Source organism: Montipora foliosa, chromosome 12, assembly GCF_036669935.1.
Source record: "Montipora foliosa isolate CH-2021 chromosome 12, ASM3666993v2, whole genome shotgun sequence".
NCBI classification, from domain to species: Eukaryota; Metazoa; Cnidaria; class Anthozoa; order Scleractinia; family Acroporidae; genus Montipora; species Montipora foliosa.
Genome location: NC_090880.1, coordinates 18,732,316 through 18,748,667, shown reverse-complemented (window position 1 = coordinate 18,748,667; position 16,352 = coordinate 18,732,316). Strand labels below are relative to the sequence as shown.

Sequence of the window (16,352 nt, the reverse complement as noted above, 5' to 3'; positions counted from 1 at the left end):
GTTAGTCAATAGCCTAGGGGTGGCCGAACCCACTCCCAAATGAGTACGTAGCCCACTTAGAAGTCTTGGTTTGGAACTTGCCAAAGATTGTTATTCTTGGTTCTCAGCTTCTGGGGACGAGAATTTAGCTCGTGTCTATAAGCGATTGCTCCGAACTTGCCTTGGAAATTAACGTAGGGGTACTAAATGGGGGGGGGGGGGGGGGGGTTACTTTCCTTCTACAAAAAAAAATACTGCATGTTGGTGCATTTGCTATTCCGTATATAGTTTCATTTTTAAATCTCACTAGCCAGAACTTTCTTACCCCCAAAATCCCGACAATTTGCGACCCCATTGAAAATGCAAACCCATCTAGCGGAACATCCATAAGAACATTAATAGAAGAACGCCCACCCCCCGGAAAGAATGCAACCCCATCTAGCAGAGCATCGCCATAAGAATATTAAATAGGAAAACCCCCCTCCCCCGGGAAGGGGGTAGGGAGGGGGGAGAGTTCCTACTCTTGGGGAGCCAAATTGGCACAGCGCCAAGAGTCCTCAACTTCGCCTTTGTTTCCCAGAATGCACTACATATTTAGGTCGAGTTCATTAGTTCCCATTATGTCCTAGGCTGCAAAGTGTTTTCTCGTATTCTTTCCGTGTCCTCTCATCGTTTCTCTAATTTGAATGACGCGCGGTATAAATCATTCTTGTGTGTTGCTCTTGTATGGAAAATCTAAACACAATGCATTTTTTCTGACATTTCACAGAAGAAAGGGCAAACGTCGGTCTTCAGTCGGCTGGGAGGAATGGCTTCACCATCAGCGGAAACAACAGTTCAACCTGTAAATCCAAGGGTAAGGCTGCCATCAAGCGACGAAACACCCGCTGATTTCGACTATACAAGCCACAGCGTGTTACAACCAGTCAAACGAAAAGGAGTACCTTCTAAACCGGTCAAACTGTAAAACCAGTCAAACGATCTCTGGGACTCACTTCGAGCGCAGACGAAAAATCGGTGTTTGCACGTTTGGGCTCCAAAGTATAGCATTAAATTTTTGATCAGATTTTTAAATCGAAATTTTTTATTCCCACCTGTTAATCCCTCAAGTTTTAGTTTTAATGCGGTTTTTTTAGTTTTTTTTTTTGCCGCGACTTCAAATCTTCTCAGGAAATATCCCGTTGGATCATCGTTAACTTTTATCCCTTTCTGTTCACTTCAAGAGCGGATTGAATCTGCCAACTATTTTGTTTATTGTGTTGGCCAAGGTGACTAACGATCAGGTCTGTGGGCATAATCGAAGGTATGGCGCTACGAAACGCTTTATTCAAGGTGGTTCTGTTGAATTTCTGGCTGACGATCTCTGATGTTTGCGGTAACAGAGTACCATCTTACCCGAATAAAAGATCTTATTTTGTTACTGAGAACTGTGAATTCTTTGGTGTGAACGTGATCTTCATTTGGGGGGTTGCAATTATTCTAGCAAGATCACCTTTCCCTTTGGCATGACTAAAACTAAATGATTCAGAAGAGTGAGACAAAAAACCTGAATTATTCGCCGTAAGCTAAAACCGAGACCTGCTAAACAAACGAGGCAGATCACTGTCATTGAAACGTTGACCGTTTTCAAATCGGTGCAGAGATCCAAATACTGCAGATCTGCGATGAACTTCACGAGATGGTAGTTTCTGAACTGTCTGTGTGTATCTGACACCTGTACTTCATTCCGTAGATGATTGAAATACAGCATTGTGAAAAAGAGTAAGGCAGTGTAGCGCGGAGGCGCGCTTTAAGGACGTTCGCGCTCATTGTTTGTGCGCAACTTACTGCACAGGTAACGCGACAGTAATATGTCACGCATTACATCAAGCATTAGTTAAGATCTTATGGCGACAAAAACGGCGGGAAAATATTTCTAGGTCGGCTAAAGAATGGCACATTTATTTCCAATTCATCATGAAACGTCAAAGAGAAAGGACCGGGAGGCTGGAAAAGGTCGCTAATCGAGTAGTGGTTGAAAGTTTTGAAAACTCGAGGAAGGTTTGTTTTAGTCAGCGACGTTGCGTAAATTTAATGGGGTTGGTTTTTATTACGTTACTAACTTTATAATTAAAAATTAATGCATGTTTTTGAAGTTCTTTTCCTTTACAACGCTCGGAGAGGATTAACTCTACTATTTACGACATCCCCAGCGGCATGCACAGAAACCTTCAATCTAAATTTTTTTTATGATTTTCGACGGATGAGTTGATGAGGCTCCATCTTGTTATGATGGCCTATTCATCGAAATTAGGGCATTTTTCCCTTGCCTTTTTCTCCGAATCAAAGTCGGTGAGCCCCCAATTTTTTTTCATTTTTGGAAGAACTAATTTATGATCTAACTTCAGGCGCGAAATGAAACAAATTTCAATGTGGGAAGATTTCCGCGCGGACGAACCCACGGACGTCCTTAAAGGAGGCTCGAAAGGGTTCTTAACTGCGCACGCGCGCGTAACTTACACACACCACCTCATAACTGAGAAACACGCATCAGCTGAATGAATCAAATTTCTATTCGCTTTTTTCACTGATCCCATAATTAATTCCATTTGGGGGGGGGGGAAGAGCGGGGGGTATTTGCATTAAAACAATAGATATTCAGTTCACTGACTTGTCTTGTTTTTATGTAAAGACCCCCAAAACGTATTGCATTATGGGATAGTGAAAATAGTCGATTAAAACTAGCGCGCACAACAGACCGGAAGTGAAAATGCGGCTTTTAACCTCGTGAACCGGAAATAATTGCCTTTATCTCGTAAATTTGCTCGGTGACCTATCTCGATTTTTTGCATGCACGCATCATTCACGATGCCACTTTAAATGAAAAAAGTTTCGGGGAAAGTTATCGAATACAATTTTCTGTCACAAATTCTACTTGATAACTTTTTGTCATACTCTCTAAGAAGTTAAAGAATTTGTGGAAATTTCCAACAAAGAAATAAAAACGGTAGGTCACCGACTTAGTTTTTCAGATAATTTTCAAAAACTGACATTTAGAGGGCCTTTTTGTGGACCTGGCCTGTTGCCACGGTAACCGATATGACGTCATAAGTAACTCTTAAAGTATTACCCAACAATAGAGTTGCAAAGATATTTATAGTTAGCCTAAAACTATGAAATATCCTTCTTTGGTATCTTTCATCGTTTCACAAACACTAAAAACGAAAAACACTTTCGAGTCTCCTTACGAATCTCTGGCTCCTGTATGCAGGCAACGAGATAAATTATTAGATACTAAGCCCTGATACAAAATGATTATTCTCTCAACTGTTCTCAATACGTTTTTTTGTGGACACTAACGAGACAATTCCAATTATGATTCAATCTTAAATCTCATGACGCGCATATTTGATAAGGAGGGGGTATAGAGTGTTAACACTGACATGATCAGTAACCTTGTTTTTCCAACGAAAAAAAAAAAAAAGAGCTCAATTACCAGAGGATTATTGAGGACACAAACACAGCCGCCTTGACGTCACGTGAAAACACTGCATTGTAAGGAGAATGAAATGGTGGTCCATTCGCTGAGAAGGCGAGAATGTCCAAAACGATTGACACTTATCAACCGAGTTAACGGCACGTTGTAGAGTAATTAAAGGTCAAAAAAACTAGACATCCGTAAAAACCAATACTTTATTCAATTAAAACGCAATTCATCTCATTTTAAATACATCTTCATTGGGATCATTTCAAGGTGATGGCCTTGGGCCTTGCATCGGAGGTCCTCTCAACATCGCGGGAGGAGGCGGCATTGGTCCTCTTGGCACTAAGAAAAGAAGAAACACAAGGCTTGTATCAATTTAAGACACGAGCATGCAATATGTCGCTAACTCCAATTTAAGAGGACACTGCCACAGGAAATCATGAGGACGTCTCTCGAGAAAACCGCGGGAAACAAACCGGAGCAAAGAGCGGGAAGTTTTATCAGGAGCCCATTACTAGGAACGAACAACGGCATTTTTACAGACCGATCTATTTTTAGACTACCTTTCCCTCAGAAGAAAAGGCCTTTCCGGACCGGTGACGCAATCACGCCAATTTAGTTTCTTGTGATTGGTCATCGGGCTCCCACGGTAGTCTCATTCGCGTGAAATTCAATCTATAATAAATCGGTCTGTGAAAACGCCGTGACGGGAATATTATACACTCAATGTATGGTCCCGAGGGAAACAGTTAGTTTTGTTTTCCCGAGAGTCCTCATGTTTCCCGTGTCGTGGGAGACATCAGGACTCGAGGGAAAACAAAACTAACCAGTTTCCCGAGGGACCAGACATTAAGTGCTTTGTTGTATCTTTAGACTTTTCCGTCAATCGCAGCAAAACATCCGGAGAGGACAACAACTGTGGAATTGTATCCCGATCGGGTTACATTTGAATTTGATCAGTGGCACGTCACCAAGAACCAACCAATCACAGTGTTTGTTTTGTTGAGTGAAAGGCTAGGTAGATCACAAAGGGCAGTTGTTCGCTCCTACACATGGGCTCCTGGTTTTATCTATTAGCAAGCACAGAAACTGAAATTGGCGGTAACTGAGCATGCATGAGTGTTGATTTGACACAGACAGATACTTACTTGGTCCCTTTCCAGTGGGAGGCATCATCGGAGGAGGAAGTGGAAATCTGGGCATACCCATCATTGGGGGGAGTGGTCTGGGGCCAAATCCTGCCATAGGGAGAGGAGGTGGTGGAGGAAGTTTAGGAGTATTCTTGGTATCAACATCATCGGGTTTGGGTGGTTCCTAAAAGGAAAACAAATGATGCAATGGTTTGGTTTATCAAGAAATAAGTTGACGAAGAAACTCGCAGGTTTTAAAAGGGGATGGGTCACCAGCTGGGCAATCGTATAAGAAAATGACCTTTGCCTCATTTGTATTGGCATTGACCCTGCGCAATCGGAGCGACATCTTTGATTTGTGATTCCCGTGCGCAAAGCTGTTCGACTCTGACGTTTTAGACGTCAAAAGCAGTTTTGAAGGGGTCGTCGGGTGATAGCATTGGTCGACCGAGCAAAGCCATCATTTTTATCGAAGATTATTGTGTGCTAGGTTCTTTTTCAAAGCACTCATGGCAAGGAAGGCGGTCGGATCCTCTTGGATATAGTTGTCTCTCCATCTAATGGCGGAAAACAGACTTTTCGGTGGACCATGCGAAAGTTAACTTTCGCACCCCAATTGCGCATGCCCAACTTGGCGACCCAGTGAATCATCCATGAAAGTTGTCGGATTAAAACTTTGCATATTGATGGTTGGCATCTGTCACGGCGGCCAAATGTTGGTGTGCAGAACAATCCAGTAAAATGTCTTTTGGGAATTTGACTCTATTATTATGCAAAACTTGTGGGGCCATTTTCTTCGTTTTGTACACCAACATAGCCGTCTCATCACGTGGATGCAAACCAAGAAAACACGCAGAAGTAGTTTGGAGAACAGCAGCTGAAAGTGTTGTCGAACGTTTGGTGTTTTCGTTTCACTGTCAATCTCAAATGCGAGTGTTCAGTTTGGTAAATTTTTCAAAAATGTATACACTCAACATTGGAAGGGCAGTGTCTTGCCGTGGTTAGCAGTTATCGACTGTTGGAAAAAAATCTCATAAATAAAGCAGAAGAATATGTGGATGGTTCGTAACGGGTCTTTCTGCAGGCATAGTTAATAGACGGGAATGGTTATGAAACCCGACAACTTTCTTTGTTGTAGGTTTTGTTCTCTTTTTTGGCCTTGACCGTGCACAAAACACACTAGTTGTTTATTCCGTACTGAGGAACTAACCAACAGAAAGGTGTTGGTTCCGTAATTCATGCAAGGTGTATGAGCGCAAAACAAAAGATTGTGCACGGTAGTGGACTTTCCAACCTAAATCTTGGCATCTTTGTTTGCCCCTTTGATATTCGCCGAGCTTCCAAACCAGTCCCCTCTATTAACTATGCTGCAGGTAAGGGAAAGCTTTGTATTTTGTTCACAAGGGATTAGTCCTTATTTGGAGTTCCTTTGTGTTCTATCCGAGTTTTCCTTCTTTTCTTTTACGGGTACAAGCGGAATCTGCCCTCGAAACGCAAACAAATCCACTTATGAATTATGATAATTTGTTTTCACAGAAACGAAAATACGCCATTTTCTGAACATGGATTTAATTTGTCTAGTTTGAAAAAAGCATGACCAGAAAGCAAACATCTAAAACCCTAAACAAAAGAATTGTTTTTTTCCAACATCAGGGGTAACAAATACGAAAGCTATTCTCGCACTCTACTATGAGCATACCTGAGGGGTTGAAGTTACTGGGGGAGTCACGTGACCAGGTGGAGGAAATGGAGCACGAGGGGGAGTCATTAGTAGTTCAGCTGGATGTCTTCTTGGAAACATAGGAGGAGGAGGTGGGGGTGGATGACCTAAAACATCAATAGATGACAAGAATGAATCAGTTCACTCGACAGTCACGCTATAATATACCTAAAGGTAGGATATCCTCAGTCACGCAATATCGGCAGTCACGCAAGACATTAATATCAATGCACTACTGCAAGATTGACAGAGATTGAACCCGCATAAAACGGTTCGTTTCATTCCTGCTATTATTACTATCTGTTGTAGTAGTGGTTAGCGCGCCCGACTTCCGAGGCCTGACTCTGTTGCCGCGCTCTTTTCCTTGGACAAGTCAAAAAACTCCCCGCCGTCTTTCCCCACCCAAGTGGATAAATGGGTACTGGCAACCTAACGTCAAGGGTATCACTCCAATGGACTGGCATCCCGTCCAGAGGGGGAAAGTGGCAATCCTCTCGTTCGCTTCATGCTGCAGAAACCGGGCTGTGTGAGCCTAAGTGGCTCGTGTACGATTAACCTATTACTGATAGAAATTAGTTCTCGCCACAAAATACCCGTTGGCTTTCGAGGAGGGGGCCGGTTCCTCTAGGATGGGGGTTTCTCGCGCATTCGCACAATTGCAATTGGTATAATTACATTTTGAAGATTTATGGACAGACCTACCCATCATTGGAGCAAATGGCACAGGACTATCATGACCAGGAACACCAGACATGTGCGGGCTATGAAGCAAAACAATTTACCTTAGTACCACTTGGACAAAGGATGTTTGCATCGATCGTTCGCTTGTTCTTCGTACAAATTGTTCTAATTTCTGCAATTTTTCAACTGATAAAACGAGTTTAAAAACCCTTCTTCCCATCGCGTCTGAAACTAAGAACTGAAAACTTGAGTAATTAAAACACAAGTTTGCGTCTTAACCAAAAACTTGTCTCGTGCAATATACTGGAAAGCACATACACGTACACACTTCATGTTTACTCTGAAGTCACTTCCTCGCCGATCAGGTTCTCATTGGGCTTAAACTCGCAAGTTATGGCAGACAATTATAGAGGAAATTTTCAGTTAAAGTGAACTGTCTACTCCAATGAGAGTTTCCCTCTATTCAAATCCGAAGAAAACGCAGAATTGATGTTTTTGATGATAAAAGCACTTGAAGAAAATTTGCAAGGGAGACAGAAGAAAAATGTTGACCACTATGAACACATAACGCTTACCTTTGGCGTGGAGAGTCCCGCCCGTCTACTGAAAAGAAAAAAAACATGTCACAAAAACGTAAACTTCCGGTAGTTTATACTTCCGGAAGAAATCCGGAAGTATCAACTACCGGAAGTTACGATTTTGTTATAATACTTTGTAACTAGTCACCATTGCGTCGCTCAAGTTTTTTTATGTCACAAAAATGTTTTCAATTCCATACACGCTTTTTTCATTCTTGAGGTGAACAATACCTCAAGAAGAGTTTTGCGTCAGTCGTGTTAACCCTTTCATTTCCAAGATCGAAACGTTCATTCTCCGAACTAGTACCATAGATTTCTTTGTCGGATAGTCATGAGAATTTGGCGTTATATCAAGATCACACCTCTTTGGCTGATAATTATCTTCATTCTCAATAGCTGTCTGACTGACATTTTATTGAAATTGTAACAGAGTTCGACTTGCTATCCAAAGTGTAATCAATAACTGGGAATCAAATAAGTTTCTTAACGCGAATTGAAAGAAAATTTGAGATTGCGCGTGGAATAAGTTATAAAGATTTCCTCTTCTGGAATTCAAAATTTTCGCTTACGGATGAAAAAACTACTAAGTGTGACTCACCATGATTCATCTGATTACTGCTCGCAGATGAACCTGGTCGGCTTCCCCTGACTTCCATATCATACAACCTAGACATTAATCACACATTCAGCTTTACATACGAACTTAACAGGCTGAATAAAATTTCAAATAATACAAATTATTCTTAAATCAAGCCATGCCTCCTTCTCAAAAGATCATTTTCTTCCTTCAAAGCGTCCTTTTCCTTAACTGCTGCGCGATAGTCAAGCTGTTGTTAGACAAGAACAAACGAAAACACATCAGTACAGCATCTGTAGCCAACCCAACATCTTTCTCCGTTCCGAGGGCTTTTCACCGCTTTTCTCTCGGCGGTGAAAAGCCCTGGGAACGAGGTTGTCGCCAACCAGGACCAAGTAACTCACGTAACTCGGTTTTTTAAAAAGAAAAATCTCAAAAGAAACGTTCGCCATAAAGATTCCCGGCGGATTAATTTTAAGACATCAATAGCGCCATTTCTCTAATTAGCGACATACGAAGGCCTCTGTCTGGCGTCACAAGCATGTGGCTCGAAGCCGAATTAGCCATTGCTCATAGGGCTTGAAAGAAATCTGCCCCGATTTCCTAGCAAACATTTACAGCCAAGGCAAAAGCGCGGAAAAACGACGCGAGAAGGTCTTAATGTTTAACGATTGGTTTAGGAAATAATGGTAACAAAGAAATGACTTTAAAATTTTGAGGACTGTCTCAACTGATACTACTAAACAAGGCAGTACAACAGGGAAATTCTGGTATCTTTTCGTGAACTGTTATGCTACTTTTGTTTACCTTAATTGCCATCTTTTTATAGCTCATGGCCATTATCTATATTTAATCACTAAGACAGCAAATATTATAGCTAAAAACTCGGTTTCTAAAACGTTTCCGCTTTTAAACTTGAAACTATGCCCTACAGGACTGACTAAATATAGAACCACATACTTTGTGAAGGAAAAAAGAATAGGACATGTTAATTACTTAAATTGTAAACAGGAACAACGGAAATAAAATATTAAACTTCATATAAAAGAGAGAAATATTCAAAAAAGCCCCATAAGAGGACTTACAGTATGATGTGACAAATAGTGAGCCGATAAAAATGAAATTTAGTATTTCGGTCTCGTTTTTAGTATTATATAAGCTCGCTTGGAAACAAAATTCACTGCACACAAGGTGAATATAGATGACTGCTTCCCCCTCATCCCCAGCGGCTTAACATTGATAGGTGCATTAAAGCTTTTCAAGTGAAGGCTTCAGCATAGATTAACCTCAGGTTCACGAAATGAGGACCTTCTTCACAGAGGCCTGGGTTAATTTCGTTATATTCGAACGAACCTGTCGTGTAAATCTCATTTAACGACACTATAAAAGCCTAAAAACTCACCCAGTTTTGATGAGCTCTAGCCTCCATGTTGGACAGCTAAAAAAAACGATTGGTGAGAGTTAACATGCAAATATAAAATCATTAAGTTACGTATTGGCGTTACGATTAAGCTGAGTTTATCTTTTCAATTCTATTCCGTTTCCTAAGCAGGGGCTTCTCGGGTGAGGCACACATAAATAAGACGATTTCAAGAGGAACACGCAAATCTTGGGAAGTCGGAGAACGCACCGATCCCAAGAGGATCAACTCTAAGGGTCTTAAAATAACTCAGCGGCGAAGAAAGTGCACCACTCAGAATAGTAATTTCAAAGACCTTCAAGTCTTCTCCGATTGGGACTATACAACATTGGCCACATTTCACAAAACTTGTTCATGAACTGTGTATAACACTGAAGACCCCACACACTATCCGAAAATGTTTTATTCGGAAAAACATATCCCGAGTCAAAATGTGGCCGGTTTGGCTGGGCCAAGTGGGTATTTCGGTTTTCCCTTCATCAAAAACCAACATTTGATTTAGAGACTGTAATTCCTTTCTACGGAAAACACGCAATAGATCGTTTTTACTGCAACGCAACGAAAAAAAAATCCGAAAGCGTTCAATGAAAAAGGCCAAGAAAACAAAACGTCATAAAAGACTAACACACAAACAACTTCTCAAAGTCTCAAGTCTGTGTGGTACACCATTTTTTAGTTATTGGCCGAAACGTCTCATGAAACTTTTAAGAATTTTGTATGGAGGCGCCATTTTCAAATGTCCGCCGGAAATCAACAAAAACATTTGGAATTCGCTTTGCCACGAAAACGCGTTCTTTTCACACAAAGACGCTAGGGCTGTGAAAAGATTTAAATCTAAATTATATTCAAGGTTGTGCAGGTAAAAATGTCGCAATTTGCATTTTAGAATTTAATAACGTCACGTGAAAACGATCTAAAAAACAAACTCAGAAGCTTTCGCTTCTATCTCAAATTTCTAAGCAGGAATCATAAGTTGTTAATTTATGAAACACTCAAGTCTCGAAAAAAACTTGTGGTGAATGAGGCCACGTAAACAGAAACAGCCGGAGGTCAACGGAGCCTTTGCTTCGAGAGCTCAAGAAATGAAGATTCCTTCATGGTAGGTGGTATTAAAGTGTGTACGATCTTTGTGAAAAAGTTGCAACGAATCTCAAACGACCTTCCAATTCTAAGTTCGTAAAAATTGGATAAGCGAACCAACTAATGACTCTTTGCAATGAATAAGTACCGATGTCATTCGCACCTGTTCCTTTGAGCGTTCGTCGATTTCCTCGATTTGCTGTTTGATTTCCAAATACAGTTGTCTGAGAGAAGAGAGAAGGATTAAAATAGTTAAAGAACTCATAGAGTTAAAATCATGGAGACAATCGAATTATCTTCAACGCACAAGCCTTGATGTTACTGCACTTTTTTTTCTTTGTCCTACCATGCAAAACCTGTTCAGAGAAGTACAACTTAAGATATGGATTCCTCCAACCTATCCTCTTAAGTCTCGTCCAAAGTCACTGTTTTTGGGATTTTCCGTTTCTCTCCCGGGCGCCTCGCAATCCTATGGAAATTCCTCTTTCCGTAAACCCCTTCCCTGTAAACGATCCCATGCCTTTCTTCGTCCCGTACATTTTGCCCCTTTTGTCTCCTCATCTGCCTTTGACTCCTCTGTTGTACTTCCCATTCCAATCCCGCCTAAAAAATCCGTGGGGTATTTGTCTTCTTGTACCCCCAATTCCCTCACTTTCCCGGGTAACCCCTGTTCGTTTCCCTTACCTCTAAGAGCAATTACCGCCGTTTAAGTTACAACTAAATCCAAACAAGAAATGTAAATATTTCAAGTGCGAGTTACAGACGAATGAGAGAGGAGATCCTCGCATTTAGCTGGACACTTTCAGAAGAGACAATGTCTTAAATTGTCCAGCTAAGTACGAGTTGAACGATGTTGACTGCTTGGGTAAGCAAACGGTTTGAACACATCATCGACATTTGATTCAACAAGGTTCACGAGAGGCCTGGTATTCAGTCCCAGGTTGCAGCCGCGGACGTTACTATGGATACCTCATGGAGAGACGGATCAGTGCGCACGCGCATACCCAAGGGCAGACGGTTTCAACTTCATTCAACATTCGCGAAAACAAAAGAAACGTTGAATGGTTATTAAAAGCAAAGTTTAAGTGCTTTTAAACCCATTCAGCATCGATTCAACTTCGTTTCAACATGACTTGTTTCAACACGGTAGAAATGGTCGACCCCTTGGGTCTTCAATCGTAGCTTTGTACGTCACATTCTTTGCTCCCTACACCAGAGAAGGATTAAACCATCTCCAACGTGTACCTGTATTTGTCTGCATCGACAACGGCAGTGGAAGCTTTAGCTTGTTCCGATTGCAGTTGATTCTGTGTGTTGATTCGCGCGGATTCCTCAGCAGTCAGTTTCCTGAAATCAAAGAGGGAAGTTTTCGAGTTACAAACCAAGCAACCAGACATGTTCAGAAATGTTTGTAATTAGACGCACGCGGATTTCAATAGGCGTAACGACGCGTCCACCTTGCACTTCTCCCAAATTTAACATCACTCGTGTCTCGTGTCTTGGATATCAAATTTGAGCTTGCATCTAATTACTTGCAACAGACCGAAAAACCTTAAATAACAATGACCACAACCAGGTTTTCTGAGCCCGCGAGACTGAGCACCCCCCAGCAAACCATTGTTTTAACGAAAACCGCTGGTCAGCAACCTGGTTCCGGTCATTGCTGTCTAAGGTCTTCCGCTTTCAATAGACCTCTTAACAGTTGTGTGCTTTGTTACCTGGCCTTTAAATGAAAGTGAGGCTGGTGTTGACCTTGTTATGCTACAGACATCCCTCAGGGCCATAGCAGGCCCCGAAACCTGAGGCGGCACAAAGATTTTAACTTGTATTTTGAAAGTTGGGGATTTGGGGTTCGGAGAACGCAATGGACGGGTATAAGCCCGTTCTTTATAGGGAAGGGAGGGTGACTGGAGGCATGGGTGTGACGCCTCAAAGGTATTGAATTGCAAACATCATTCCCTCCTACTTAAAGTTATTGTTTCGTAAGAGTGAAGAGCCATCATCACAACTGATTGCCATCACCATCACCAGCATCATCAATGAATAACATACATTTACCTGTGCAAGTCTACTTCGGTGGATTTGAAGTAACGCTGTAATGTTTCCAATTCAATCTCCTTTTCACGCTTTATCAGAGCAGCTTGCTCCGCAGCAGCTTGGACATGCATCAATTTCTCTTCAAGCTCCTCCAATTTCTCTGTAATTACAAAAAAAAAACTACATTAATAATCTTAAGTAACGCACGCTCTCTGACTGAAAAATATTAGCAGGCTGTAATACCATCCTGTCAAATACCCCTCGACTTGATCACCAAGCGACTTATTAATAGCTTATCGGCCTTGTTTTCTCTGCCGAAATTCCGGTAGGTTCTCGAATCTTGACTTTTTTTTCCCGGCTTCAACAAGTTGCCTTGTGCTTTGCATTTGAGTCAACAATCAAGGTGGAGTTCGTCCCTCTCAACTTTGTTAGTAAGACGCAATAATTTTTTTGGTTTAACAAATAACTATTAAGCCAATACATGTCACTTGAACAGAAAACCTCACTGATTAACGCCCTGAGACAGTTAAAACAGAAACCATAACAATGTCTGATGCGGTATGCATTTATTTAGCAATTTGTGGAAGTTGATTGAACGTCATTTCTCTTGTCCGTAAGGCAGTTCGCTATTTTAACCCGAACGTCACCAGTTATGGTATTACACACCTTTCAAAATTTGGTTTGCTCTCTTGTATTCCTCAAATTCAATTGCCATGGCATCGCGCTCCTCAAGGGCTTGCTTGGCTTCAGCCTTGGCCTGTGAAACATTACAAGTTTAGCATCTTCTTCATGCAACTCGAAAGCAATTTGCGTTTTGCCAAGAGGAAAAGAAACTCGTTTGGTTCCATCTCGTTTCTTGCCTTTTAGTTAAAATCTTGGACAATGCTCTTGGGAAAAATCTTGGCGTGGACATCATAGGACATGCACTCACAAACAAAGCCTATTTATTCCCCCCGCTCCCCCATACCACTGTTGATAATGTGGTGAAAATTACTGTGCAAGCCTTTGGCCGTTTCTGAACCAACATTGGATTAAAGGGATGGAAGGGTGGGGGTGCGGCGGGGGGGGGGGGGGGGGGGGGAGTATGAACAAGTTAATCTTTCATCACAGACAAATTAGGTAGTGACCACTATTTTTTATATTGGTGTGTCACATTTCCATAACGAGTTTTGACCAACATTGTAGGCAGTGACCAACTTCACAACAGGAGGAGACCAGTGAGAACAAGTAAATTTTCACGTCTTTAAGAACCGCAGCAACACCGTCCACACGCATCGCATTCTTAACTAGTGAGTCTTTGACCTCATCTTCTCCTCGATCCAAGATTTTAAGGATTGTAATGGCGGACCATTAAATGGAAAAATTCAAGTTAAAATCAACAGGCGTCTTTTTGAAATCAAGGCTTAATAGTTGGGTCATTTGATGTTTCGTTAACATAGTTTTGAAATCCAAAGAAAAAGAAGAATTGCGTTTTTAGTCACAGTAGCATTTCAGGCCTAAAATGAGCGAAAAAAGTAGTCGAGACACTGTACTGGAAAGACCACAATTATGAAGAAATCATCTCTACGATACCTTTTCCACTTGTTCTTCCCTACTTCCCTATTCAATGTTGGTAACGAAAAAAGTAAGTCTTGGCGAAAAAAACGCGTTGTTAGGGGGAGGTGGTTAGATGGAAACAGTAACTTAAGGGGAAGGGACTGGTCCAATATTCCCAAAACGGGGTACGTGTCCTCAACCCTTTTGTCGCTTATTGCAGCTTCCAGAGTCCCCCGAAGCTCAGTGAAAGGGCCTCCCAACTGGCAATCGGAAGGGCGTATCTACTCCTGCAATGGCTCACTCAGACTCTTTCCAAGTACCCGCCAGTCACCGTCGAAAAAAATCATCTCTTCAACTTTATTTCCACACCTTTGAAACATTCATCATATCTTGCAATCTCTTTTCCATCTCATTTGGATCTGGAAAAAAGGAAAAAACGGAATTAATTAATTAAACACAAAGCAGCGAGTCCACAGAGAATTAAGGAAGAGTTAAATTTTTGCAACCGTTGGCCGTGTAGCACTTATATTTCACTTATATTTCTTAAATTCCCACGACCTGCTCCCGTCTGACCTTGTAGTCGGTAGAGCAGCGGTGATATAACCCGAAGGCCGTAGGTTAAATTCCAGCCCTGGCCAGAGTTTTTCTCCGTCCTTGTGTGGGCCCATTTCCATTAGCAGGGCTAACGCTCACATGGTTTACATAGGTAGAAAACTAGCACTTCACATTACCCTCTAATAGTTGAGTCACCACAAAGAATTAACATGTGGAGTAAAGCCGGTGACACAAGGTTCAACATTTGTTGATCAACAGATGTTGCAGCTGTTGTACAACAAATGTTGAACAGTTTGTCATGCCATGTTGAACGAAAATAGAGACCATCTCTATTCCGTTTCACACGTCAGTGCAACATTGTTCAACATTTATTGAGCAACAAATGTTGCAGGATGTTGAAACGTGTGTCATCGGCTTAAACATTCAAGAAACGTGAAATGAGTGGTCCTATCAAAATTAATATTAAATGATAAGTTGACACTGCACATTTGTGTAACAAAGAAAGTGGGAATTCACTGTTGAAAGATCAGAGGATAAAACTACATGTACATGGTGGGGGCAGCTCATTCCTCAAGGCAGAGGATTTTCCATCACGTTTTTGTCTTTTTAATACCAGAATAATGCTGCTTAATTAAAGTTATCATCAATTGTCTTATTCCTTTTTTTTTTTGTCATAGAATGGCTAGAAATCCTGACAATCATGTCTTGAAGGAAAATAAAGTTGGCCAATTTTGTGTTAAACATTCCTGCGTTTGAACAACAAGAATTTTGACAACAACAAAGTAATACACTAACCAATCTCCTCAACATCATTGTCAGTTGTCGTGTTTCCCTTAATCTGCTTCAAACAGTCCTTGAGTACCTGAAATTTAAACACAAGCAACGATTCTTAACTAAATGGTCAATACCCTTAGCTGATGAACATGGGAATGGAATACAACAATCAGTGTTCTGCTGTCTAAGCAATTTTTGACGAAAAAATATTACTAGCAAGAACAAAATCGAAAAAGGGAATCGACGAAAGAGAATAATGAAAGAGATGTGACCATAAAATGGTGCACTAAGTTTTGATAACAAGGCGAGAGGTGTTGCCATGACCTCAAGTTGCTCTCAATGGCACCGCCAGTAACTCTTAAACTTCTGCCTAAACTCTCCAGACTTTGTGTATGCTTTTTAATTCAATATTATGCATACTAAAGCATGGGACAATAGAGGCTCCTAGTGCCAAGATAAGTTTTCAGCTGCTGGAAACTGATCACGGAATCTTGAGGAAAAGCAAAACGCTGCAAATGGACACGAAAAGCTTATACATGTACAGGTGTGTACCTCAACTTCGTCGCACTTGAAATTATACTGTTGCTGAAGTTCTGACATTCGCAGAAGCTGCTCATCAAATTCCACTTGTAAACTATGTTTCCTGTGATATACGAAAAAATTCTGCTTTTAGTGGTAGGCATTTGGTAAGATAAAGTTCTGTTCCTCAAGCGCAGTATGACGTTCCATAGTTACTGGAGCTCCTTAAATATAAGTTCTTACTTTATGTCAGAAATTTATGTTTCGATTACTCTCGCGCTAACCGATTGTGCGACGATCGAC

General features: G+C 41.3%; 1 protein-coding gene across 2 annotated transcripts in view; it reads right to left on the bottom strand.

The window, feature by feature from the left end:
- Nucleotides 1-3,639: 3,639 nt before the first annotated feature.
- The window catches only part of LOC137979044 (transport and Golgi organization protein 1 homolog), a 51,581-nt gene continuing 38,868 nt past the window's right edge, over nucleotides 3,640-16,352 (bottom strand). Inside the window, exons 15-29 of one of the 2 annotated variants that reach the window (XM_068826206.1) lie at nucleotides 16,083-16,173; nucleotides 15,552-15,618; nucleotides 14,571-14,620; nucleotides 13,332-13,422; nucleotides 12,687-12,825; nucleotides 11,874-11,975; nucleotides 10,792-10,852; nucleotides 9,531-9,566; nucleotides 8,311-8,378; nucleotides 8,150-8,217; nucleotides 7,549-7,576; nucleotides 6,995-7,053; nucleotides 6,272-6,399; nucleotides 4,591-4,756; nucleotides 3,640-3,784 (exon numbers count right to left, since the gene is read on the bottom strand). In XM_068826206.1, coding sequence (XP_068682307.1) covers nucleotides 3,708-3,784; nucleotides 4,591-4,756; nucleotides 6,272-6,399; nucleotides 6,995-7,053; nucleotides 7,549-7,576; nucleotides 8,150-8,217; nucleotides 8,311-8,378; nucleotides 9,531-9,566; nucleotides 10,792-10,852; nucleotides 11,874-11,975; nucleotides 12,687-12,825; nucleotides 13,332-13,422; nucleotides 14,571-14,620; nucleotides 15,552-15,618; nucleotides 16,083-16,173 — 1,231 coding nt within the window. In that variant the 3' untranslated portion in view covers nucleotides 3,640-3,707. The remainder of the gene's footprint in view (nucleotides 3,785-4,590; nucleotides 4,757-6,271; nucleotides 6,400-6,994; nucleotides 7,054-7,548; nucleotides 7,577-8,149; nucleotides 8,218-8,310; nucleotides 8,379-9,530; nucleotides 9,567-10,791; nucleotides 10,853-11,873; nucleotides 11,976-12,686; nucleotides 12,826-13,331; nucleotides 13,423-14,570; nucleotides 14,621-15,551; nucleotides 15,619-16,082; nucleotides 16,174-16,352) is intronic. The other variant, XM_068826207.1, reaches the window with a different exon arrangement.